The sequence below is a fragment of the Chionomys nivalis genome, chromosome 23 (assembly GCF_950005125.1).
Source record: "Chionomys nivalis chromosome 23, mChiNiv1.1, whole genome shotgun sequence".
Classification (NCBI taxonomy): Eukaryota; Metazoa; Chordata; class Mammalia; order Rodentia; family Cricetidae; genus Chionomys; species Chionomys nivalis.
In genome coordinates, this window is record NC_080108.1 from 35,510,902 (window position 1) to 35,535,441 (window position 24,540).

General features: G+C 44.3%; 1 protein-coding gene across 2 annotated transcripts in view; it reads left to right on the forward strand.

Moving 5' to 3' along the window:
* Prmt3 (protein arginine methyltransferase 3) overlaps positions 1-24,540 on the forward strand; it is a 73,233-nt gene that overhangs the window by 43,676 nt on the left and 5,017 nt on the right. For both annotated transcript variants that reach the window (XM_057756186.1, XM_057756187.1), the window contains 4 exons: positions 2,278-2,465; positions 4,248-4,334; positions 20,709-20,759; positions 20,951-21,038. In XM_057756186.1, the coding sequence (XP_057612169.1) occupies positions 2,278-2,465; positions 4,248-4,334; positions 20,709-20,759; positions 20,951-21,038 (414 nt within the window). The remainder of the gene's footprint in view (positions 1-2,277; positions 2,466-4,247; positions 4,335-20,708; positions 20,760-20,950; positions 21,039-24,540) is intronic.

The following is a 24,540-nucleotide window of genomic DNA, read 5'->3' on the forward strand; positions in this document are numbered from 1 at the left end:
TGAGCTGCAGTAAGTCACATGACTGCCCAGTCATGTACAATGCTGCGTTAAGTTTAGTTCCCGTGAACTGCGGGAGCTCCTAACAGAAGCAGTCAGCCACCCTGGTAGATCTCACCTTCACTGTCTTCCCACTTTTCTCTGGCAGGGCCTCTGGGTCTGACGCACCGCCTGCCTTATGAACAAGGCTTTATTGAACACAGCCACCGCCTGCCTTATGAACAAGGCTTTATTGAACACAGCCTTCTGCTCTCACAATAACCACAGGAAGTGGTCATTTCAACAAAAAATGGCTTCCAAAGCCTGCAGTAATGACTTTACAAAAGAAGTCTGCCAACCTGACTGTGCCTTCCTGTGTTCCTCAGGCCCTACTGCAGAAAGCTGCAGCTGTGGCCCAAATTCCATACAGGGTGTGAGGAGCTGCTGAGATGCCCAGTGCTGCTGCCCTGCCTCAGGATCAGCCTTTGTCGTTGTGTCCCCTGTTGAGATGTGGCTCAGAGGCTAACCGTAGTGCCTGTGGCGGTCTGTTGTTAGTATCCTGGTAACAAGCTCACATTCCTCAGAATGGAACCAGCCAGAGAGCTTGGCATGCTGGTGGAAGAGGCCCTGGTTAGCCAGCATACTCCTGTGCATGGCTCTTGGTGATGACTGTAGAAGCTGAACTGTGAGGCAGCATTAGAGCCCATGAACCTGGGATGCAGATCTTATCCTGGCCATTATTCTAAAGATAACTTGGAGGTTTGAAGAATACAGATTCTAAGCGTGAGGTAGAGGGCAATTTCAAAGTCTGAAGATTGACTGCTTACCCGACTGTTTCTGTGGTTATTTAACAGCTGTCATCTGATATGGGAACATGGAACTGAATTTTTTTTTTTTTTGATTTATGAATTTCCTAAAAATTGATGCTGGAGCTCTTCATAGGAAAAGTAATTTCCATGTTAGTCTTAGAAAGAAGTTGTGTGTTGTGTCACAATAGCCGTTCCCATCATCAGCATGTCTGTTTCCCACCACCCCTCTAGTGCCCTTCCCTGTCCCCTCTCAGCCCCTCTCGCTGCTTCTCCTATGCCATAAATTCTGGTGCTGATCACATATCTGCTGCTGTGTCTCGTACGCTTCAGCTGTGCATGATTTTACAGTGTGCATGCTCAGAGTCTTCAGTTTTGTATCTTAGAATTCCACACCTGAATGTTTCATCTGCTCATTGGCATTTTCATTGGTGCCAGAAGCAGCGCACTCATTCCTCCTGATCTGCCCAGATCAGTGCCCTGTTACAGTGGACAGTCTGCTCAGCTGCGAAAGCCAAGCATTGCTCGCGATTCCTCCTCTTCCTGGCCCATTTTGCCGAGTTCTACCTCCCAACTGTCCTTCAGATCTATTTCCTCTCCCTGACCTAGCCACCAGCCTGGTTTTCACCTCCTGAATCATTAAATGTTTCTGAAATTGTCTATTTTCCTCCCAGACATTCTTTCCTTAGCACTTCAAATGGTTGTTCTGAATTTTCACTGAGTTATCATTCTTAAAATGAATTCCAGTTCACTGCAGTGGTTTGTCGAGACCCCTTTGAGCCTTGCCTCTCCGCCTGTCTAGTCAGAATGCAGTGCCACCCCTTAATGGTGACTGATGCTCTCTCCTCTGCTAGAGCACTCTGCTCACCCCACTTCTGAGCTGGTTTCCATTCTTACATGGTAGCCTGTTTCCCCTACCGATTTCGCTAGGTGATCCATAATGTCTTGTGCTTTCTCTTTTGAGGCCGGCCTGGGCTACATGAGATCCTGTTTCAAAATAAATAGATAAATACAAGTTTCTTGAAGGTAGAAATTTGTATCCACAGTCTTTTATTTAGACTGGCATACATTTAGCAATCATTTTATATTAAATAAAACTATAGTATGAGCTGATTCTCTCTTTGCCCATAAAACTCCATTGTGATCCCCCCACCCTGTGACATTACATACTTTTCCAGATCATTTGTTTCTTTATGTGTAATTTAGAGGAATATATGAAATAATTTTTAAGTTGTCATATTTTAGGTTTTAATATGAATATGTTTATTTCAAAGTTGTTTTAGTAATTTTATTAGGAGGCCATTTTGGGGATGCTAATTTTACCGTCATGATTATAAACACTCTGGGAACTTGGTTGTCTCCCCGTCTCTGTCTTCATTGATCTCTCCTTGCTAGTATTCTGTACAGACAGGTTTGATGTTTATAATTAGCCATTTAAAACTGTCCTCTAAGTGAAGAGAAGATGCTACATATATGGGTATTTTCTTTCTTCCAGTCTACCCTGACATTTGCACCATCAGCCTAGTGGCCGTGAGTGACGTGAGCAAGCACGCTGATAGAATTGCCTTCTGGGACGACGTCTATGGCTTCAACATGTCCTGCATGAAGAAGGCAGTTATTCCAGAAGCTGTTGTGGAAGTTGTAGATCATAAGACTCTTATTTCAGATCCTTGTGATATAAAGGTAGGTGTGAGCATTCCCTCTGTGTCTGTGGGGCTTGATGCTAGGATTGATACACATGCTACAATCCACACATGTGCACAATGAGGACGTGTATACATGTGGCCTGCATGTGTACCGCCGTACACTTCAAATCATCACTTACTTCCCTTACTGCCAAGTCAGTGCTGTTTAGGGTATTTTAGAAGGTTGGTGTCTGCACAAAGGTGATACATTCAGTCCACAGTTGCCTGAATCCAAGGGGATGGGGCCACAATACAGGATGCCTGCTTACTGGCTTTCCATGTGGGCTTCCTGATTTTAATTTAGTCTAAAACGGGATCAAGCTCGCTTCTGGGCCGTAGTTGCGTAGAGTCACTTCTCATTATTCCATTTATCAGCCTTTGGATCCAAGTGCTGGAGCTGCTTGACTCACTTGTAGTAGTTTTGCCTCCTGAAGACAGAGGCCCACATCTGCAGTGCTGGCATCTGCCTCACCACCACCTGGTATCACGCTGGCCCCACAGATCACCATTACCATCACACAGTTTAACTTGTTTGATTTCTTCTAGACTCGTTAGATTAATTACCATGAACTTACCTGAAACTAAATTCTCATTAAGTCCTTTTGTGTTTTATTTTTGTCCATGTTAATTATAGCATTACTGTGACTGTTGATTTTACATGGGTTCACCATAGCTTGACAGTGAAGAGGCACATTGAGTTTCTTTCTTAGCACATTGGCTATCTAAGTAGATAATGGAGTGTGTGAAGTCTTCCAATCAATGGCTTTAGTAATATCTAGGCATTCTCTGCACAAAGGAGACTCCTCGGCAAGCAAGCTTGATTAACTGTGGGGCTGCTGGGTGTCCTGGTGCACTGATGGCCACTATGGGCCTGCTCCATGCTGCTGCCCTGGTACCTTGGTAGGAAGAGATGTGGGAGGCTATTTGCACAGAGCAGAAGGGAACAGTTAGTGCCGCTTTGGCCCTGTTGCAGAGCAAGAAGATAGTAGTGGGTGGGAGTGCTGAGTTCTCTCCTGGTGCCGTCTTCTTCATCCCCAAACTACTGTGCATGCCTGAAGTAGCTGGTTCAGGACTGAAACCCCAGGGTGTTTAGTAGATGCTCTGTGACATCAAGCGTGCCTCTTCTGCACCGTTTGTTTCCTCCCATTCTTCCCAGTCTTAAAAGCCCCCACACTATGTAAGTCTCTTTAAAATCTTTCTTCAGCTATCTTAAAGACTGTGATGACCAGGCTGTGACTTAAATTCTATCACTGTCAGCCCTTCCCTGAGCTTTAGTCAGGGCAGAAGACAAAGAAAGGAATGGGCTGTTTCTCTCCAAGATGAATCTTAACTTTTGAATTATTGTGACTTTTTCTACTATCTAACACGCATATTAAATTCATTGAGAGATGGATTTTTCTGACAGTCTTTCCCTTCAGCAGCATGTGTTTTCAACTTGGTATTTCCTCGAAGATTAGTGTCATAACCTGACACTTAGCAGAGAGGGCGGTGTGCAGGGCTGGCGTGCAAGATGATCTCAGCGGAGGGAAGAGCACCAGGCTTTACATTTGAAGTCTAGAGTGTTAGCAAAGCTAACAGACAGGTCCGCGTGTGACTTCATAGATACCAACTTGATTTAAAGAAACATTAGCTAACTGTTAATGCTCCTTTAGTGTGGGAAGAATCCTCAGGCTGGCTTGTGATTAGAAATTAGGCAACACTGGTTTACAGCTGCTGTGTATTAGCTAGACTTTGTTATTCTTGTTTACTGATCTTTTTCTTTCTTCTTTCTGCTGGGAAGCATATTGATTGCCACACTACATGTATCTCAGACTTGGAGTTTTCTTCAGATTTTACCCTGAGAACCACAAAGACAGCTATGTGCACGGTAAGCCGCCCCTTCCTACTTCCACAGATCTGACTAGCAGTGCAGCTGATTGGCAGAGTAATGAATTAATTACCAGGCTTGTGATAAATGAAAACGGCTATTGCCATTGACAGTCTGTCTTTGCCTTTGCTGTCGCTGGACAGATCTGCTTAACAGATGAGTAGACTTCAGAAAAGTCCCCACAGCTGGGTGTGGTGATGAGCGCCTGTAATCTCAGCCCTCGGGAGATGAAGGACAGCCACAGCTATAAAGACCCTGTCTCCTACAGCTAGTTTAGTTAGTAGACAGTAGTGGGCAATCTTGGTTTTTATTTTCCTTTCCTCTTTTGGTCATTATCTATCATATTTAGTGGAGAACATTCAACTTTGTCTTCAAAAACAAAAGTTCTTATGCTGTGCCTCCCTCTAGGTCTCCACACTTAATTTAGATATGTTTACGGACTCAGCTCTGGAACAGAAGAAAAGTTTAGATCTTTGAAATGGTAGGCAGATCCAAATACACATTTGTAGGTCTGTCTGCCTGTGGAGACAGAGTTCTACTGTGTAGCCTAATTCTATCTGTGTCGACAGCATGCTTGTGTGGAGGAATCCAGGCCATGTTAAGCCCAAATTGTCAGGGAATTGTGGTAGGTTTTAGCTGAGAAGCAGATTTCCTATGTAGTACTGGATGTTAGCACTTCCGGGAGTTTCTTCCACATACTTTAAATCAAATGCATCTTCCTGCAATGGCAGGCAGAGTGCACGTGTGCGTTGGACAGCATTCGTTACTCGGTTGTCACAGTTGTTCAGGTTGGCTTGCTTTAGGATGCTGCATTCTACTGATGAGGAGTAGAAACTTCTGCCATGCTTTATCCCCCGAGTCCTCAAAAGCTTTGTTAGTGGGATTGTGCGAGTCATCCAGAGAACACATAGGAAGGCTTAACAAATAGAACAGTACAGGTGTGCAATCAGCCAGAATCAGATACAGGCACATCTGAAACAAGCCTGAAATGTATTCCGTTCTAGACATGGTGAGCCAGAAGTCTAGCAGCCGTTGTTGGAGAGGAAGATGGAAATTTTTGAATCCATGTGCAGTCCAAACAGACAGAGCTAGATTTAGCTGAGGAAGTAGGCCATGTGTCTCTCCTTTGTAGCAAATACAAAATCCTGGGCTAGAGAGATGACTCAGTTGGTAAAGGGTTTAATCCTTAGGACTTATGTAAAAGTGAAAGGTGGGAATTGATTTCACAAGTTGTCCCCTGCCCTGGACACACATAATGATAAGGAAATCCTTTAAAGAAAAAAGAAAAGTAGATCTTTGAGTTGTTAAACTTTGTCTCTTGGAGAGAACTGAGATGTTTGGATAAGCATCTGCATTTCCAGCAAACCCCTTCCTTCCCATGCTCACTTGACCAGGAGCTTGGCACCACTAGGACACTTGCACCTAATGATCCTAATCATCTCGTCGTCTGAAGCCTGGCTCACCCCTTTGGTCTGGAGCTGTTGTGTGAACATGGTCTCTGCGGCTGCTCCTAAAGAGACAGCTTCTGTGTTCATGAAGAATAATCCAGCACAGGCGTATTTCAGAGGACAGGTGTCTGATTAGTGAAGGGCAGTGCCACCAATGGGCAGAGCTGGTGATGGGCAAAGCTAGATGGTGGAGGTGGACGGCTGAGAGGCAGCGTGGGGATTGAGTGTGGGAGTTTGTTGTTGGTTTTAAGTAGAGAGAACAAAGTCTGTGGATTTGTACTGGGAAGAATAAACTTCAGAACAATTCAATGTCTTTCTCATTCTGAAACTAGAATACCTAGTGACAAATACACAGTTTCTTAGGAGTTGAGCATGTTTAAATACATGCACAGTGTTTTTCTCCTGAGAGATTCCAAATTTGTGGCCTCATTAAAAAACTAGAGAAAATTGAATTTTCCAAAATAACAAGAACACCTTTGGATTTAATTTTCACAGCATGTGTGCTGCAGGCTGAGCCTCTCAGGGTGGTTAGAACCTTCTATGAGTAAACACCTTTCCTGCACAACTGCACAATCCTCTCGCTTGCCTACACATGTACACACAGCATGGGCATTTCAAAGCAGTTTTAATTTGCTAGAGTTTATTGACAAATAGCTTCACCTTATGAATTCTAGTTTTGTTATAGTTGTTTGTTTTTTATTCTCTATGTATGGTGTGTGTATGCATGTGCGTGCATGCGTGCATGCCAGAGAAGAACACTGGGTGTGTCCTCAGTCACCTGCCTCCGTGTTGCCTTAGACAAAGTCTCTCACTAAAGCAGAAACTCAACTTCTAAACCAGGTTGAAGCCAGGAGATCCGCTTGCCTCTGCTCCAAGGTTTACTACTGCAAAGGTACACAGCCATGCTTGGGCTTTATTTTTTTTTTTTTTTTGGTTTTTTGAGACAGGGTTTCTCTGTGGTTTTGGAGTCTGTCCTGGAACTAGCTCTTGTAGACCAGGCTGGTCTCGAACTCACAGAGATCCGCCTGTCTCTGCCTCCCAAGTGCTGGGATTAAAGGCGTGCGCCACCACCGCCCGGCCCATGCTTGGGCTTTAGCTCAGGTCTCGTGCTTGCACAGCAAGGGCTCTTTCCTTCTGAGTGTCTCCCCGGCCCATCTGCATTTCTAGCTTGTCTTTCATTTTGTTCATGTAGCTGTGGGATTGCTTGCTGTGCTTCTCACCAGTATAGGAAGCCGTCTTCTCTGGGCATAGTTACATGTGCCTCTAATTTCAGCACTGAGGAGAATGAGGTAGGAGAATTACAGCAACACTGAGAGCAGCCTAGTCTGTGGTGTGAGGTCTGTCTCAAAAACAAATAAAGAACAACAAAAAATTACGTTTTTGTTTTTTTTTTTGGCTTTCAAGACAGGGTTTCTCTGTGTACATCTGGCTGTCCTGAAACTCACTCTGTAGACCAGGCTGGCCTCGAACTCACAGATCCTCCTGCCTCTGCCTCCCGAGTGCTGGGATTAAAGGCATGGGCCACTATCACCTGGTCAAAACAAAAAACAAAATGCTGTTATTTTTGTCGTTGTTTTTGTGTGTAAAGCACTGGTTTTAGAAGTGTTTTTCCCCTTTACCCATATTTGCAATCATTTCTAAGGTCTATATTTGCTGCCTCTCTGAGCCAATCCTAAATATGTTTCTCTTGATTATCTTCTTCTAATTATGAGTTTTCCAGTTTTTCATACTGCATATAATTATTAGCTGATTAGAAGAGTGGCTCAGCAATTGAGATCATACGCTCTCCCAGAGGACCCAGGTTCTCTTCCCAGCACTCACATGGCAGCTCACGACCGCTGTGACTCTAGCTCCAGGACATCCAGCACCCTCTTCTGGCTTCTTTGAGCACACATCTGTACATATCCCCACACAGACATATACACATAAAAGCAATTTTCCAAGTGGAAAAAATTATGGTAGTCATTATATACTAGAATAATTCGGACTAAAATGGTAGTACTCCTGTAGAACTTCACTCTGGAGGCGGTTGTTGGGGAGAGGACTGAGTGCCACGGTGGTTGCTCTCCAGTGTCTTGAGAATGGCGTCAGGCTGTCCTCTGTTCAGCTTCCTGGGGAGCCCAGCAAAATAAAGCCAGGCTCACAACTTGCTGCAGGAAGAGGACCTTGCCCTGACAGGCTGACCAGCAATCAATCCTCGTAGGGAAGCAAAGTCAGGGTGTGCAGAGCATCTCACTAGAGTGAGGTCAGATCAAGTGCAAAGTCCCCATCAGGTATTGGCCTGTTGAAGATTGGCAGGCAGCTAAGTGGGCTTCACATTGTTTCCTGAACACTGAACACTACTCCACCTACCTGTTTCTTACTCAGAGCTTACTCACTCAGTCACTTTCTCCTGAAGCCAGGTCTCAGTAGGAGCCCAAGCTGGCCTTGAGCTTGTCACCTTCTCCAGTATGGGGACTGTGGGAACGTGTGACTGTGCCTTCTGTACTGCAGAGGTTTTCACTGTGTTAGTTAATGAGCCTGTTCCTCATACATAGGCTCTCCTGATCACCTACAGCAAACGTCTGTCTTGGAAGAGCTTAGGGACATGGAGAACTGAACGGGGAAGGCTCCTGTCGGGGGTAACGCGTGGTTGAGGCCTGGTCTGAGCACTGCACACGACAGTGACAGTAAGAACTTGTTTACACAAAACACAGGCTCTGCCTTTGGGGTTCCCTAGATTTCCCAAGAGACCCAGGCCCAGGCTGATGTCTCACTCTGTCCTCAGCATATGTCCTCAGCTCCAGAAGCCACTGTTGGTCTGATTCTGTGACATAGAAACACCCCTCTCTGCTAATTGTTTAACATTCAAGGCTCCTTCCTAGTTTTTCCATTAGTTTATTTCAGACATATCTAATATGCCACGTATTCATTTTCTAAAGAGGGTGCCCGTTTTAAAACATGCTTTACATTCATTAAGTGGCCAGACTAAAGCATTCTTGTTTCTGATGAAGTTGGTGTCTTACTCCAAGATCCAGAGTTGAACTTCAAGGTTATCATCCTGGTATCAGCCACGCTTCCCACCATAAACGACTTGTTCTTTTCCTTCTCCTCATGGCAGTGCTGAGGGAAGGGTTTGCAGGGTTGTGACCCCAGAGGCTTGGGCCCAGCAGGTTGGGGAGGCTGCCGAGAGGAAACGCTGCCCTGGACTCTCCTGTTTGTCTAGGCAGTCTCTGAGGCCTAGTGAGAAATTGTCTGCCTAAGAAACTGGGGTCTCCCTAACTAGGATTTTGAAAAGTTAAATGAAAGAACATAGAAGCAGCAGCTAAAAATCCTGTTGCTTCTCAGTGTCATTCAGCCTCTCTTCATGATGTGCCTGGTGAGTGGCTGCAGCAATGTGAAAGCTCAGGTTTTGACCTGTACAGAGGCAGGCGGGGCCTTTAGGCTGCTGAGTCTCTAGGGCACATAACACTGCTGTAAGAAGAGGCTTCACCGTGTTTACAATCAAGCCTCAGTGAGTCTTTGTCATGGTTCTTTATTTTGTTTTATTTTCTAATCAAGCTTTACATTTTTCTAATAGCTTCAGGAAGGAGTCGGTTTCTTTGCAACTGTTCTTCAAATCTTCTAAAGGGTTTTTTTTTTTTTTTGACATATTTGATGGTGATAACCAGCTAATTCCAAACTCATTCCGCATAGTAAATCAGTTCTTGGAACTCCTTGGTGTAGGTTGACCTAATTTTGACCTTGCAAAGCTAATCAACTAAACAAACTAATTATTAAAGCACATCTGTGCTGCTTAGAAATGGTCAGATTTGTCTTGAGCTTGCATCTTGGATTTCAGAGAGACAGCTGGCAGATGTTGTAATAGGCTGCCTTAAGGAAGGTTTATGTTGTAGAGGAGAGTGGTTCTCGCTGACTTCTCTGCAGCTGGTGTTAGGTCTCCTTGTCGGGATGCCCATGCCATCTAGACCTGAGGCTGATCCTTGTCTCTGCTCCTCTGTATCCCAAGCATCACCAAATACTAACTGACCGGTGTTAAGAGCTGGAGGCCTTGGGGTATGTAGTAAGCTGAAGAGGTAGTTCTGTGTTCACAGCCAATACTGGAAAAGTCAGATACTCAGTTTACACCATGGATATTAGGTAGCACCAAATAAAGACAGAGTTTGGTAGTTTGTGCTAGGGCACTCTCGTCATCTAGTGAGGCGCTTGCTTCACAGCAGTGCAGCACAGAGAGAAGAGTGGGCAGAAGTGACTTGCCAGGTCACGGTGGTGCTGGCAGTGTGTCCTGAAAGTGTGTTTGAAAGTTGTAGCAGAGTGCGCTCTCAAGGATCTGACTGAGCTGTGCCAGCAGCGTTCTGAGAGACTTGGGATGACAAAGAAAAGGCGAAGAGAAAGCTGTTCAGGCTTTCATTTGTTTTTATTAGATTTATCTCCAGTTTACAAGAGGTCCGAGAACAACTGTAAAAGTTGACTCTCTCCACCGTGAGGTTTCTGGGGATTGGACTCAGGTAATCAGGCTTGACCAAAAGTACCTTTGCCCACTCAGCTATCTCACCACCCCAGAGTGGTCTGTTCCTATAAATTCGGCAGCGTCTCCAGCCACAGGAATTGCATAGGTCACAGCAGAAGTGCATTCATATGCATGTGTAAGAATATTTATTGCAGCCTTCTTATTGCCCCAAACTGCAGAGAATCCAAGCACTTAACAGAGAAAATAGGGCATTTAATATGTGATATTTAACATTTAACAGGGTAATAAATAAATGTGATAAGAACATAGCAATGAGGAGCGTATGTGTGACCATGATATTCATGAGTCTTATGGGTGTAAAGTTCACCTCAGAATAGAGGGACCACCCAGGAGAAAGTTTCATTATGTAAGTTTCAAGCTAAATTAGCATGATTTTTAGTGTTTGATCAGTGCATGCTGTATGCATGTATAGAAGTAGCTTCTGTTCAACCCCATTAGGATGTATAGGTGACATGTTAATTTTTAGGAAAGGAGTCTAACTTGGCTAGAACATGTAGACCATAGTGTTTGCAGAGGTGTAGAGTCTTCCCTATCATCTGCTGCCCTGAACTTAATACAATGAGAAGCGGTTACGATGCACTTGAAAAGTAGCTTTGCTGGAATATGGGGCTAAAGGGACTAGAGTGGATGCAGGCGGCTGGTAGTCAGGCTAGCCCCGTAGCATAGCCAATAACCATGGTTGACATGGGCAGTTTAGAAAGGAGATGGTGATCCAGGAACTAACTGGAGATGAAACCAAGAGAATGAAGTTAGTAAAGAGGATGAGAGAAGGATGGCATAAAGCCTCAGAACCAGAAGACAAAGTCACAGAGACAGGTTCCTCGTGGGAAGCTTAAAGGACCACAGCCGAGACAACAAGCTGACTGGCTAACAGCTGTGGTTTTTTGTTTTGTTTTGTTTTGTTTTGTTTAAGACAGGGTTTCTCTGTGTAGCACTGACTGTCCTGGAACTCTCTTTGTAGACCAGGCTGGCCTTGAACTCACAGAGATCTCCTGCCTCCGCCTCCTGAGTGCTGGGAATAAAGGTGTGCACCATCATGCCTGGCTAACTATTTTTTAACCTTTGCTGCTTCCTACGGTTTAGGGATTCAGAAAACTTATTGGCAAGTCTATTAAGGCAGCATCATTTTCAGATAAAATGCAACAGGTTGGTCAACTGAGCATTCAAGTAAGCAGAGTCTCCAGGAATAGGAACTACCCCAGTATAGATGATTCTGCTGTCTTAAGCAAGCCTGGCCAGTGGCTATTTTTCCTTCACGTGCTTCTCTATCAGAACATCTTTCCAAACTGCATCGCTGATGGTCTTCAGGAGGCAGGACAGTGGCAGTTGCCTGTCAGTTCTGCATCAGATACTCAGCACCTGATGCAGTGGACTATCCCAGCCCCAGCTCCACTGTTCAAGGCACTCAGTTCATCTCTGCTTTTGCATTCCTCGGGAACACGATCTTGAAAAGCTTAGGTGTGTTCCCTACATTGTGTTAACTCTAAGATGTGTGTTCTTTGATAGAATGTTGAGAAGAATGGCCCGCAGTGACTAAGTTGCTGTTCACACATCATCAGTGAGAATGTGACTGTCTACAAAACAGGTAGCTCTGGAGCTGAGAGTGACTTGTCTATGGAATTGGGGTAGTTCTGAAAGTCAGGCCGTGGTGGAGCCTCAGACTTGCAGACTGAAGGACTGGTAGCACCTGGCTCCAGGGGCTCCAGACAAAACTGTAGGCATTGTAACATCATTGCTCTGAAACACCCTGTGTGGAAGCGGGGATTCATGAGCTGCACTGGACAGCTTTGTCACTAGATGGGACAGAGGCCTTTAGGTGTCACACTGGGACTCAGCAATGTCAGAGAAGTCACAGAGGCTCAAGCACAGTGGAAGGGTGGATGGGGTATTTATTAAATAAACAGTAATAGGTTCTGTCTTAATGCTGTCAAAAGGCCTCTCCCTGCCCTGTCACACAGTCACCTATGGGCATTATTGTGAAGTGAATTGACTCTTTGATAGAGACACTTACCCTGGAGTAATGACCTATGAGAAAATAATCTTGCCCTTTTAGGTCTTTTTACAGAAGTCATTGTGAATATTGGCCCTCAAATCTGACATAACATACCCAGTGTTTCCAGACATTGTGTGTGCGTGGGCATTGATAGGAACATCCGTCTTTATGAAGAGATGAGTCAAGAATTGAAAAATAAATTTTTGTTGCATAAGCTAGATAAGTCACAGTGTAGTTTATGACGTTTACAGAAGTGAGTCAGTCCGTCTTCCTCTTCTCACAGAGAACAGTGACACTGTGGTACTGGCCGACCTTCAGCTTGTGCACATGTTCTCCTGTGCTTGGCACATAAGAAAGATATGTGCACGCATGCGTGCACAACCACCCTCCCCTTTCTCTCTCTCTGATCTGTCCAAGAATCACAAGAAAATCCCAGAAGGGGGCTAGGGATGTGACTCAGTTGGTAGAATGCCTGCCTAGCATATGAGGAGGCCAGAGTCCATCCCTAGGACTACATGAACAGGCTGTGATCCCAGCACTTGGGAGGTGCAGACACAAGAATCAGAAGTCATTCAACTACATAGTGAGTCTGAGGCCAGCCTAGGGGATGTGGGACCTGTCACAGAGAGGGAGGGAAGGAAACAAGGGCGATAGGAAGAGGGCGAGAAGGAAGACCCAAAGAAGTTAGACAGACTTGCAGCTGTTTCTGCTCTGCCACTCAGGAAGCAGGTGAGCAGCTTCATGTTACCCCTTTGGGAGCCTTCCACCCTAACAAATAGAAAGGGGTGCTGGTCTTCCTAAGGGTTTGCAGTGGGAATCCTGGAAGGCTGACATCAAGAGCAGGGCATAGCAGAGACCAGAGAACTGCAATGACTGCAGCCAGCCTCACCACCCCTGCTCAACCCAGGGAACCCAGGTCCCAGTGGAGCCTTACAGCGATAGAGCTGCATGACCCAGGGAACCCAGGTCCCAATGGAGCCTTACAGCAATAGAGCTGCATGACCCAGGGAACCCAGGTCCCAATGGAGCCTTACAGCAATAGAGCTGCATGATCCAGGGAACCCAGGTCCCAGTGGAGCCTTACAGCGATAGAGCTGCATGACCCAGGGAACCCAGGTCCCAGTGATGTCTTACAGCGATAGAGCTGCATGACCCAGGGAACCCAGGTCCCAGTGGAGCCTTACAGCAATAGAGCTGCATGACCCAGGGAACCCAGGTCCCAGTGGTGCCTTATAGTGATGTTTGGTTGCTAGTTTCCTGGGGCATTTCAGTAATAAATTCAAAAATATTTCTAGAAGATTTTTGCTATAAGCCTAAAATTATTTCTATTAGCAATTTTAAAAAGTTCATTGTAAGGTACATAATCAAAGGCAATCAGTGATTTTGAGAGAAGACGACATGGACCAAGAACCAGATGAAATGGGGACTAAGATCAGCTCTGGAAGCCATGGGTATTCATCCAAGTCATACATTATTAAATCAACTAGACTTGGTGTGGTCAGGAGGAAAGGACTGAAAACATTTCTGAAAATAAGGTACCTAGTGTGGAAAGGAGCCAGACATCCTGAACCTCAATACAGTACAAGTTGGCAGCAGATCTTCATAGTGTTAAAAGGACCTGTGAGCTGGGCTTCACACCAAAAGAAAATAACTCAGGAGGTGCAAGGACAAGGACGAGACGTGGCCTCACTACCATTCCTATTGCTATGATGAAATAACCCTGACAAACACCCAAGGAAAGAGGAGTCTGTTGTGGCTCACAGTTCATGGTACCATTAACAGCAGTTATTCTTAGTAACTGAATGCAAGAAGAATGAGTAACAAATTGAGATACATCCAGGAAAGTGATGGAGAAAGCCAGGGACAGTGCACACTTGTAATCTTAGAGGATCAAGCCTGTTCTTGGCTACGTAGTGAGTTCAAGGCTACTCTGAGCTACTGGGGACTCTGTCTCTTGCTATGAAGATTGAAACATGAAGAAATGATACAGTGCAGATAAAACTTGCAGACATTGTGCTTAGGGAAGGAGGCCAGGTACATCATGACATGTTGTATGAATCCTTCCATGCGGATGTTCAGAACAGGAAAATGTAGGCTTGGACTGGTGTAGAATGTTCTAGGGTTGTGATGCTACATGACTCTGATTGCATTGAAGAATGTGAGTTTACACTTATTTAAATGGGTAGCTTTTGTGATATGTGAATTCTGTCTCAATTAAAAGGGAAGAAGAAACCCTAGACCTATTCTGAAAAAATTCATAGTCCAAGGAGAGAATTTTAAAAACAGTTAGTGGTAATAGGTTTTCCATCCCTCTGTAATAGGTTTCTCCATTGATGCAGTAAGCCAGATGAAGCCGAAATGAAAAAGTATAACAATAGGTTTATTTGAGCAAAGCAAAGGCCAAAGAAGCCACCCCTACAAACAAAAGCAAGGAGACTTTATAGGTTGTAGGTGAGACATGATGACCTGTCCACCACAAGCTGGGTTTGAAAGCTCACTGTACTGTGCACTCAAGTGCATTTTTAAGTGCGGCATGATGAAATAAGCCTGTTATCCCAGAACTTGTGAGATGGAGGTGGTGGGAGAATCCCGAGTTTAGTAAGTTTGAGGCCAGCCTGGGTTGTATGAGATCCTGTTTCCAAAGAGCCAAATGATGATGTGATATATTTTTAAAGGTTAAAAATACAAAATACATAAAACATTAGCCTATGTTTACAGGACAGAAGAAATATATAATTAGGTGTGGTAAGGTAACAGTGTACAAAAAATCAGATACTTGATTAGGCAAGGACAATTGTACATGCCTTTACATATAGCTACTCAGGAGGCTGAAGCAGGAGTACCTGAGCCCACTTTAGGTAACATAGCATGATTCCTTTGTTTGTTTGTTTGTTTGTTTGTTTTAAACAAACTCTAGACTCTGAAGAGATGATTCAGTTCACTCCTAAAATGATGTTAATAAGCAATCTGAAATAATAAGGATGTAATTTAAACCTGAAAAGGCCTTCCAGCCAATATCTGGGGATAGGTTAGTATTGTAGTGAGATTTTGCAGAAAGAGGTCTTTAAAGCCATCTTGTGTGTTTTGTTGTTTCCCATGTTGTTCAGTCCTTTTTCTGAACACCACTCGGGCTGGCGTTGCCCTTTGGGAGTTGCACGGCACTTAGCATGCATTGTCCCCTAGAGGGACCACAACAGCAAACAGAGACACAAATTCACTCTTGGGATAAAATAGAAATTAATTGAAGAAGAAAGAGTCTATAATTTAAGGCATAGTTAGCCTTGGGAGGAAACTGTCGCTTTCCCATTTGCTGATCTGTGCCAGCCATCACAGCACTGCTGTCTGCTCAGCAACCATGTCGCCCATGTTACATTTTCATGCGCATATGTATTATGATATAAGCTCTGAACCTTCCCCCGCATTATCTGCTGCTTGCTTCAGACCCTTCATCTGTCGGCGCTTACATTCAGTGCTGAGATTTTGAAAGAAATACTCCACAGCAGATGAATTGTGCTTTTGCTGCAGAGATCCTGCCACATGGATTACAAGCTCTGTTTCTCCATGCTTGAATACACTCCATCAAAAGCACATTATCCTCCACGGCTGTGGCCAGCTGCCTAATTGTATCTGCTGTACCCATGCGCTGGTGGAACATGATACCACAGAGGAACAGGAATGATGAATTACCCCCTGCAGGTGATAGTGATCGTGATGATTTTTAATTTCCTTCTTCCTTGTATAGTCTAGAGTCTAGACTGATTGCATTTCATTGGCTGTCATCTTCTTCCATACCCACATGGGTTCCCTTTTGTAAAAAGACCCACCGCACTGACACACGTGAAAAAGTCGTTTGTTTAATTCTTACCCATTATTCCTCAAATGCATGAGTGTAAAATGAACTGCTTACTTTTATGCATACAAAGTAAACAAGAAAAATGTGGCTTAAAGAAGACTTTTAAAATGATTCTGTTTATACCTGCTTAGTGTTATTTTCTTCCTGTGACACCCACAGGACACGTGAGCAATTCCCTCTGGAACAGTGTTCTCCACAATAGAGCCACACGCTGACGACTTCTCCATGTGTCTGAAACATTCTCAAGTGTCCAGAAGTCACTGTCCCCAGTCTCTCTTTCATCCTGTCCTCTGCCATCACTGTCATCTCACTCTTTACTGTGGTGGCAATGGCTGCCCATTCCCCTCTCTTGGCCTCTGACTGATAGAGCCGAGTGTGTTTTGGGGGGGAGTGTTGTTTAATATCACCCTGACTTTGTGGATTAGCCAGTTACTTTTGACACTTGGGCTTCATACCTTTTTCTCCTAAGCAATCCCTGCTGCCACCGAGATACCAAGGAAACTAGCAGCAGTGTGCCCTGTGCCTGCCCTTTGAGCCCCTGCTCTCCCTGGGCCTGGCTCCAGTCGCTCATCTTACCTAGATGTCGTCATCTCCAGTTGTCTGTGGTGGTCTTCGAGTCTGGTGTTTGACTTTCGAGGGGAGAATAGAGGCCATTGAGATTAACACTTGGAGCCAGGTGTGCTGGTGCATGCCTTTAATCCCAGCACTTAGGAGTCAGAGGTAGACGTGCCTACATAGTGAATGCCAGAACAGCCAGGGCACCACAGAGAAACCCTGTGTCATAAAACAAAAAGAAAAAAAGTTCAAAGTTAGCACTTGGAGGACCTAAGACAGCCTTCCACAGTGATGCCAACAGGATGATGGGACTGTAAAAGCTTGTTATGTTCTCTGGAAGGAACGGTTTTGTCCTCAAACCAGCTGACATTTTATTGAAAACAGCACTTTGCCCAAATGCTCTACAGAAGTCCTAGCTCCAGCCGTAGTGCAGCTGGCTTCCCCGGCTGCACTTCAGGCCGAGTCTTCCTTCTGTCTCCTAAGAATCACTCATCTAGTAGTCCTCCTGAGTGCCTGAAATGGACAGTACCCAGACCGATGTAGCTCATGTGCTCTCTAGCACGGAGATGAGAGTCTCCAGTCAGTGTGCCATACGTCAAAGCACAGTGCGTGGCGAAAGGGCAGCAGCCACGTGGGCAAGCCAGCCTGGGCTATATGGTGAGAACCCTGTCTCAAATGAGTCCAGAAACTCTGGCTTTCCAGAGCCAGTGTGTTCTGTGTTTGCAGTTCCGGGAAAGCACACTTTAGAGCAGGTTGTCTGTAGATCATACTCACCCTTTCCTATGCCCCCTCTTGTGTCTGCAGCCTCCGTCTCCAGATGCCACTGGGACACTGGTCTGATGAGGAAGCAGAGGCACAGCAGTTCTCAAGCATGGAATCAGTCAGGAGGGTTCCAGTGCTAGTCACCAAAACAAAAGAAACGTTGCTTTGTTTGTTTGTTTCTTGTTACCCAAACTCATCAATATTTCTCTCACTTTTTAGCTTTATCTTTGTTATTTTAGCTAAAATTTATAGATGGTTGTTTGGGGTTAGAAGACAGTTCTAAGATATCTTTATACTTTGAAATCCCTCTTGAAACTGGCATTCTATCATCATTACAGCTGTCCTGCCAAGTCATTGATTGACAGGCTGCTTTTTATTAAAAAAAAAAAAGAGAGAGAGAGAGAGAGTTAGAGAAGTAGTTTTCTTTGTGATTTTTTTTTTAATGCATCTCAGAATTGAGAAACATCTTTCTTATCAGGTACACTTTCTCTTGCCTCTTTCTGCTCCCCAGTGTCTTAAAGATAGACAAAAGAAGAGCAGGTAGAAAGGTCTGGAAGGTCCCAGCACCAGAGATGTCCTTGCAACAAAGACAGTGTGTGCCACTATCCTAACAGACAGATGCATCCACCAATCTGAATGCTCCCTGACTCTCCTTCTCTGAAGAAGAACGCTTAGGTTTTTAAAGAAGACTCTATTGTGTGAGTGTGGTTGATTAATCTTTAGACATTAGTACTTGACTCCGTCCATGGTCCTCTCCCTTCCCAGAGGAAGATTGTACCCAGTCATTTCCCTTCCTTTCTAAATAAGCCAGCCTTAAAAACATACAACAAGAAGACAAAAACAAAGAGAGTAATAAAATCATTAGATTCTTATCAATTTTCTTTATCTGTATTCATTTCTTTGGTAAATCCTCAGTGTACAATGTACAATTAATTTAGTCAGTTATCCTGACTGTATAGGGCTAGCTGCATTTAAGAGACAAGGAACTAAAAATGTACCTAAATCTGTTTGAGGGCTATATAAGATGGTGCTGGGTGAGAGATTTCAGCTATGCCCCAGCCCTGCTCTTAAACAGACTGCAGCCTGAGGGCAGGCAGAGTGTGATCAGTGTGGGGAATGGTACACTCAAGTGGTATCTGCTCAGCACCGCACCAGGAGTACCGTGGGGGACAAGGCAGACACCAGAAATATACTTACAAGCAGCTGGCTTCGTCGCTGAAGGTGCCGTAGGTATAGACGCCCCAGGATTTGTTATAGAAGCTCATTGTAGCCTCATGCCTCTCTGGAATAGCCGGTGTCTAAGAACCTCTGCTCTGTGATTCTTTTGGGAGAAGTATCAACAGCATTTCCATTCCCTCTTGGTGTCTAACGTGTAATGAACTTCAAGGTTAAGTATTGGATTTGCTTTGGACTCAATGTGAAATAGCCCTCCAAGATCAATAAAATTCTCCATTCTTTGCAAAAGCGGCAGAGCACACAAATTGGCCTGATGGTGAATTTTCAATAATCAATGCCTTGTTTTTAGCACTTCGTAAGCTTAATTTAATGCCAGTTTTGAAAACAGATTTAGTCCACCTAATCCATTATGAAAGAAAGGGAATGGTAGCACTTAAGTTTTAAACAAGCCAAGGTGGAACTGGGCAGCAGAGATGCCTTGGTGGTTAATAGCTTGTGCTGGTCTTGCCCAGGACCCTGGTTCAGTTTCCAACACCTGCAGTCAGCATCTCACAATCCCTGCAACTCAGGTCAGGAGATCTTTGCCCTCTTCCGGTTACCACAGACATTAGGCACACATTGAAATGACTAAGTAAGGCCTTCCTGATCTGACTGCATTTTGTGTTTACTTAAATGGTTTTCAACCCTCTACCTCCCACCCACCCATGGTTCCTTCTGCCTTGGCTACATATTTGAAATTTCTATGGCCTTGACTATGGTCCAGATGTAGTAGCCAAAAATAATTGGAAGGTTATATCTAGAATAATTAACTATCCTCTGCCCGGAATGAGTGTTTCAAGGTTCCTCTGACTCTCATTGGATCTTGGTGTATCTTTGTGGGTTTCCTTTAAAATGTTGGGCACTGAGAGACTTTTCAGAGTCTCAAGCCCGCCTTGGTCTGGCTGTCCATGAAAAAGACTTAAAACTTTCAATTTTGGATTAATCATCATGTTTATCAATAATTTATCTCATGTGGATCATTACCATGTGGTGCTCAAACCTACATACAAGCCTACATAAAAATAAATATTTTTTCAGATGTGAAATATATATTTATCTGAATGTGTTAAATCTTTTTCTGGAGACTGTCTTGTATTGTCCCAGTAATATTTAGAGTTAATTTTATTGGCTTTCCATATATATATACATATATATACACACACATATATGCTTTCCCACATATATTTTGTCAAAAACATGTGTTTATGATATTTTTATAAACAGTTTTGAGTACTATGATTTTTGCTCATTTTTAATAAATAACATTTAAAAATTGCATCTGCTAATCCCATTGCAAATTTTTTTTATTGGTTTTTCAAGGCAGGATTTCTCTGTAGCTTTGGAGTCTGTTCTGGAACTAGCTCTTGTGGACCAGGCTGTCCTTGAACTCAGAGATCTGCCTGCCTCTGTTCCCCCCAGTGCTAGGATTAAAAACATGAGCCACCACAGCACGGCTCACAAAATTATTTTAATTTGCTTTAAAGTTGGGCAAACTTAGATTAAAAAACAATAGTAGTTGCAAAAGAGTGCTTCTCCTGTGACCCAGCCCCAACTGTAGCCATGATCTCACAGATGGCATCTTTTGTGAAACACAGTCTGGACTGAGCTCTGGCACTTTCAGCCGTGCCTGGCCCTGCCTAGCTACAGATGCCTAAAGTCTGAGGAGAGCTGGAGGGCACAGGGTGACTCCCTTGCTGTCTGCCAGTTTTTCAACTTAGTCTGTTCTGCCAGTCTAGCTGGGCCTCTGCCTAGCCTCCTACCTGGGGCAGCCTTGCTTGACTATTTCTCTGATAAGCCATTTATTGATTGTTTGATTAGCCTTGTTACCCTTATTATCACACAGTTCTATGGGGAAAAGCCAGTTGTGGTCTTCATTTTCCTTACAGCATCTTTTCCTGGAAAAACAGCGACGAGTCAGTTGTGAGGAGTCTAGGCTTTGAGATAGTTTCTAAGGTGTCAAGTCTTAAAAGACGGAATAGTTAATGACTGTATCGTGTAATTAGTTTAATAATCTATCATATTCTTTTTAAAATCACAGGCAGTCGCTGGGTACTTTGATATACATTTTGAGAAGAATTGCCACAACAGAGTAAGTATCATGAGTTATTCATAAGGATTAATTATATGGAGTACTCTGTTTGATTTGTGCCCTAAGGTGTTTGATCAGGAGCATTTTGCTGTTGTAAGCAGTTGCAGCTTGTATTTGATGTAGTAGATTAATGTACCATGATATTAAAAATCGTGTACTTCATCAGATGCTTCTGAACTTTACCAATGCAGGTCGTGTTCTCTACGGGCCCTCAGAGCACCAAAACACACTGGAAACAGACAGTGTTTCTGCTGGAAAAGCCGTTTCCAGTGAAAGCAGGTGAGAAACCTTGCCTTCATTCTGGGGGGATGGTAGTCATCACGTGTCCTTAGAGGAGCATTGCAGAATTCCAGTAGAGGAAAGGCGGTGGTTTCCGCTCTACATAGATGTGTGCAAATAGCTGGAGATCTTCATGGAAGTGGGGGATGGGATGGCAAGGGTCTTTTCCAGCCTCGGTTTCTCTCATTTTGTTTTTGAGTGGTATTTACACACACAGCATTACTTACTTGACACACATTTGTTACTGGTTTTGAGACTTTAGAGCCCAGGCTGGCTCCAAGCTCAGAACAATCCTCCTGTCTCAGCTCCCTGCATGCTCACTGCTCTTCTTCTCTGTAGCTGCCATGTTTACTTACCATCTTTTCTCTGCCATCTCAGCTTGTTTTCACTCTTTGCACATCTGCAAACCACTGTAAAGATTTCTGTGGTCATGTGCTGAGAGGCCGCCGAAAACACCCAGGGAAGGTGTGGGGGGGCATCGTGACTTGGAAGTGTCCTCCAGCAGGAGCATGAGCTCTGTTGTGCTAGATGGGAATGGCTCTGGACAGCTGTCAGACTTCTCAGGCTACACAGGGGTTCAGCGTCAGAGTTGGGCTGCATATCACCATTATGCTAAGCTCTGCATCCTGTTTCCTGACACTCTGAGATAGCTTTGGTCTCACTGTCGCTGCGTAAATTGAATGTAGGTGCAGAGGAGGCTGTTAGAGGAATGCTGCGTCCTGCCGGCGCCTCTCACTTCAGGTTCCAGTGCTGTCTGTGGGAATGAGACCTTGATAGTGCCATTTTCTCTGAAGAAAGCTGAAGCATAGCACAGCTGACCCGAGACTAACACAGACGAGGCTTTGGATGCAACTCTGCTTTCAATTTTGCAGCTCACATCGGCCTTGCATGAAAACTTGAAGGTCCTTCTTGTAGCCAGCTTGTCATCTTAATTCTAGGACTCTAAAGTCACGTGTTTTAGACGCGAGGATGAAGATAGCTTTTAAGCTTGCTTCTCCAAATTCTCTCTTAATTTCAAAGAAATACTTGATAACTGGCAAAAATATGAAATTCTATCTACTCTTGTTACAACCCTGAAGATGACTAGTGTGTGCTTCACCTCCAGGCTTTTCCTAATGTTATGAAGCTGGTGTGTGATGCTAAGGTTGCTCTCTAGCCCAACAACTTAACACCTTTGAATGAATAGAGCCGAGAAGTTTGTTGTTGTACGGCAGAGGTCTAAAGTGCTTTAAGAATGAGCATGCCTAAAGTAGAGGTATGGGGTGGTTAGTGTCATCCTCTGTTTCATAGTGAGTTCAAAGCCAGGCTGAGCTGTGTGAGATACTACCTTGAAAAAGTCTTTCTCAGATAGATTAATAGGTGGATAGTAGGTAAATAATAGATTGAGTGATAGAGATGATAGACTGATAGATATAGATGGTTGGTAGATGTCAAAATAAGGGAGATTTAATAAACAAGCTTGGAGTCCCTCACTGCGTAGGGACATTCTAAGTGCCTGTCCTCAGGAGTTTCCCACTATGTGGGGACATTCTAAGTGCCCTGTCCTCAGGGTAGTAGCAGGAAGAAGAGACCTAGGGCAGAAAATAGGACACGGTACATGTTCTCCACTTGATAATAACTAGAATCCGCAGATTGAAGTCATTGAGAGTTAAGTAAGATAAAGCAAATGGCATAAATTGCTGATCAACAGATTGAACAAAGCACCTTATAAGCCAGACCAAAAGAAAGTATTAGTAGAGAAAATGGAGAAAGCAGAGCCTCAGATCCACATCAGAGGGCTGGCAGGGTGGTTCAGTGGTCCAGGTGCTTACTACCAAGCTTGACAATCTAAATTCAGTCCCTGAGACCCCCATGTAGAAGAAGAGAATCAACTCATAGTTGTTGACCGCATACGTGTGCACATATACACACACACAGAGTGATAAGCATGTGTTCATGTGCATGCATTAAATAAATTAATGTAGTTTTAAAAACAGAAAAAATTGCTTTAAGTCCTGTACATTTAGAACTACAGAACATTGAGAGAAATGAAATCCTAGTGAATGGAGAGATGCGCTGTTGGTTGGTATATTCTCTGCACCATACAGAGACTAACACTCAGTGGATTGTAGATACCATTTGTTTTTTTTTTTTTTATCAAAACTTGTATTCCATTTTATTTATTTGTATATATAGGTGCACACGTGGCACAGTACCCCTGTGGAGTCAGAGGATAGCTTAGGGGAGTTGGTTCCTGCTGTCCACAGTGTGGGTCCCAGGGATTGAATTCAAGTGCTCACTTAGGCTTGGTGGCAATGAGCCAACATCAGATCTAGATACGTAAAATTTAAAGGCTTTAAACTGTGTAAAACTCATGGTCAATAGATCATCTTTTGGCAGGCTTATAAAAGGGGATGTTGGCAAGACAACTGTATATGCCATCAAAATTTTAAACTCCCTCGTTGGACAGTTTCATCCAGATAAAATTCAGATTTTCCCAAAGCTGTTTTTTAAAAAACATTCTTGTCTTCCAGCTTCCCCCTTTCAGGGCCCAAGACTAACTCATGCCCCAGCTGCATCTTCTTGTTGGGGCTTTTGCGGTGCTTTGGGACAAGCCCAGGACATCATAGATGCCTTGGCAAGTGCTCCACCACGGAGCTGCAGAGATGACATTTCTTAGTTTACTGTCCTATTTTCTTAAGAACTTCCTTGGGTTTATTCAAGGTAGTCGTCTCCATCTGCAGCTGCTGTGGCTTCTCTGTGTATAGAGTTCCACTTCCGCTCTGTTCACTCTTGGGAGTCTGCTGGTTGCCCTCAGTCAGCGGCTCTCTCCTTTCCTGTCCTCTCCAGGTCAGCTTGTCCACACATCTGCTGCTGCATCCCCTTAGCTTGTGTCAAGTTCTAACAGCACGTTCGTGTCGCCATATGCTGTGCTGACTTCTAATGGCGTGAGTCCTTGGCCTTTCGATTTTATCTGGTAGTGTGTGGCTGAGGGACTACAGGAAGACTACTTGCTTAGGTCCCATTCTTCTGTCACTTAGGGTGGCACCATGCCGAGGCACTTAACTCGCTGCTGTGTGACCATCTTGCCAGCTCCAGTGTGCTTGGGACCTTACTGTGTGGCTGGACTTAAGCAGGTTGTTTTATCTTGCATGGCTGAAAAGAATTTTCAATGTGTGGTGTTGTAATAAGAGCAGCGGGGCTGCGTCCCCGGCACCTGGCTGCCCGCATGGCTTTACCCAAAATAATTACACGGAAACTGTATTCTTTTAATCACTGCCTGGCCCATTAGCTCCAGCCTCTTATTGGCTAGCTCTTGCATATTGATCTAACCCATTTCTAATATTCTGTGTAGCACCACGAGCTGGCTTACCAGGAAAGATCTTAACCTGTGTCTGTCTGGAGTGGGAGAATCATGGCGACTGCCTGACTCGGCTTCTTCCTCCCAGCATTCTGTTCTGTTTACTCCACCCACCTAAGGGTTGGCCTATCAAATGGGCCTAGGCAGTTTCTTTATTAATTA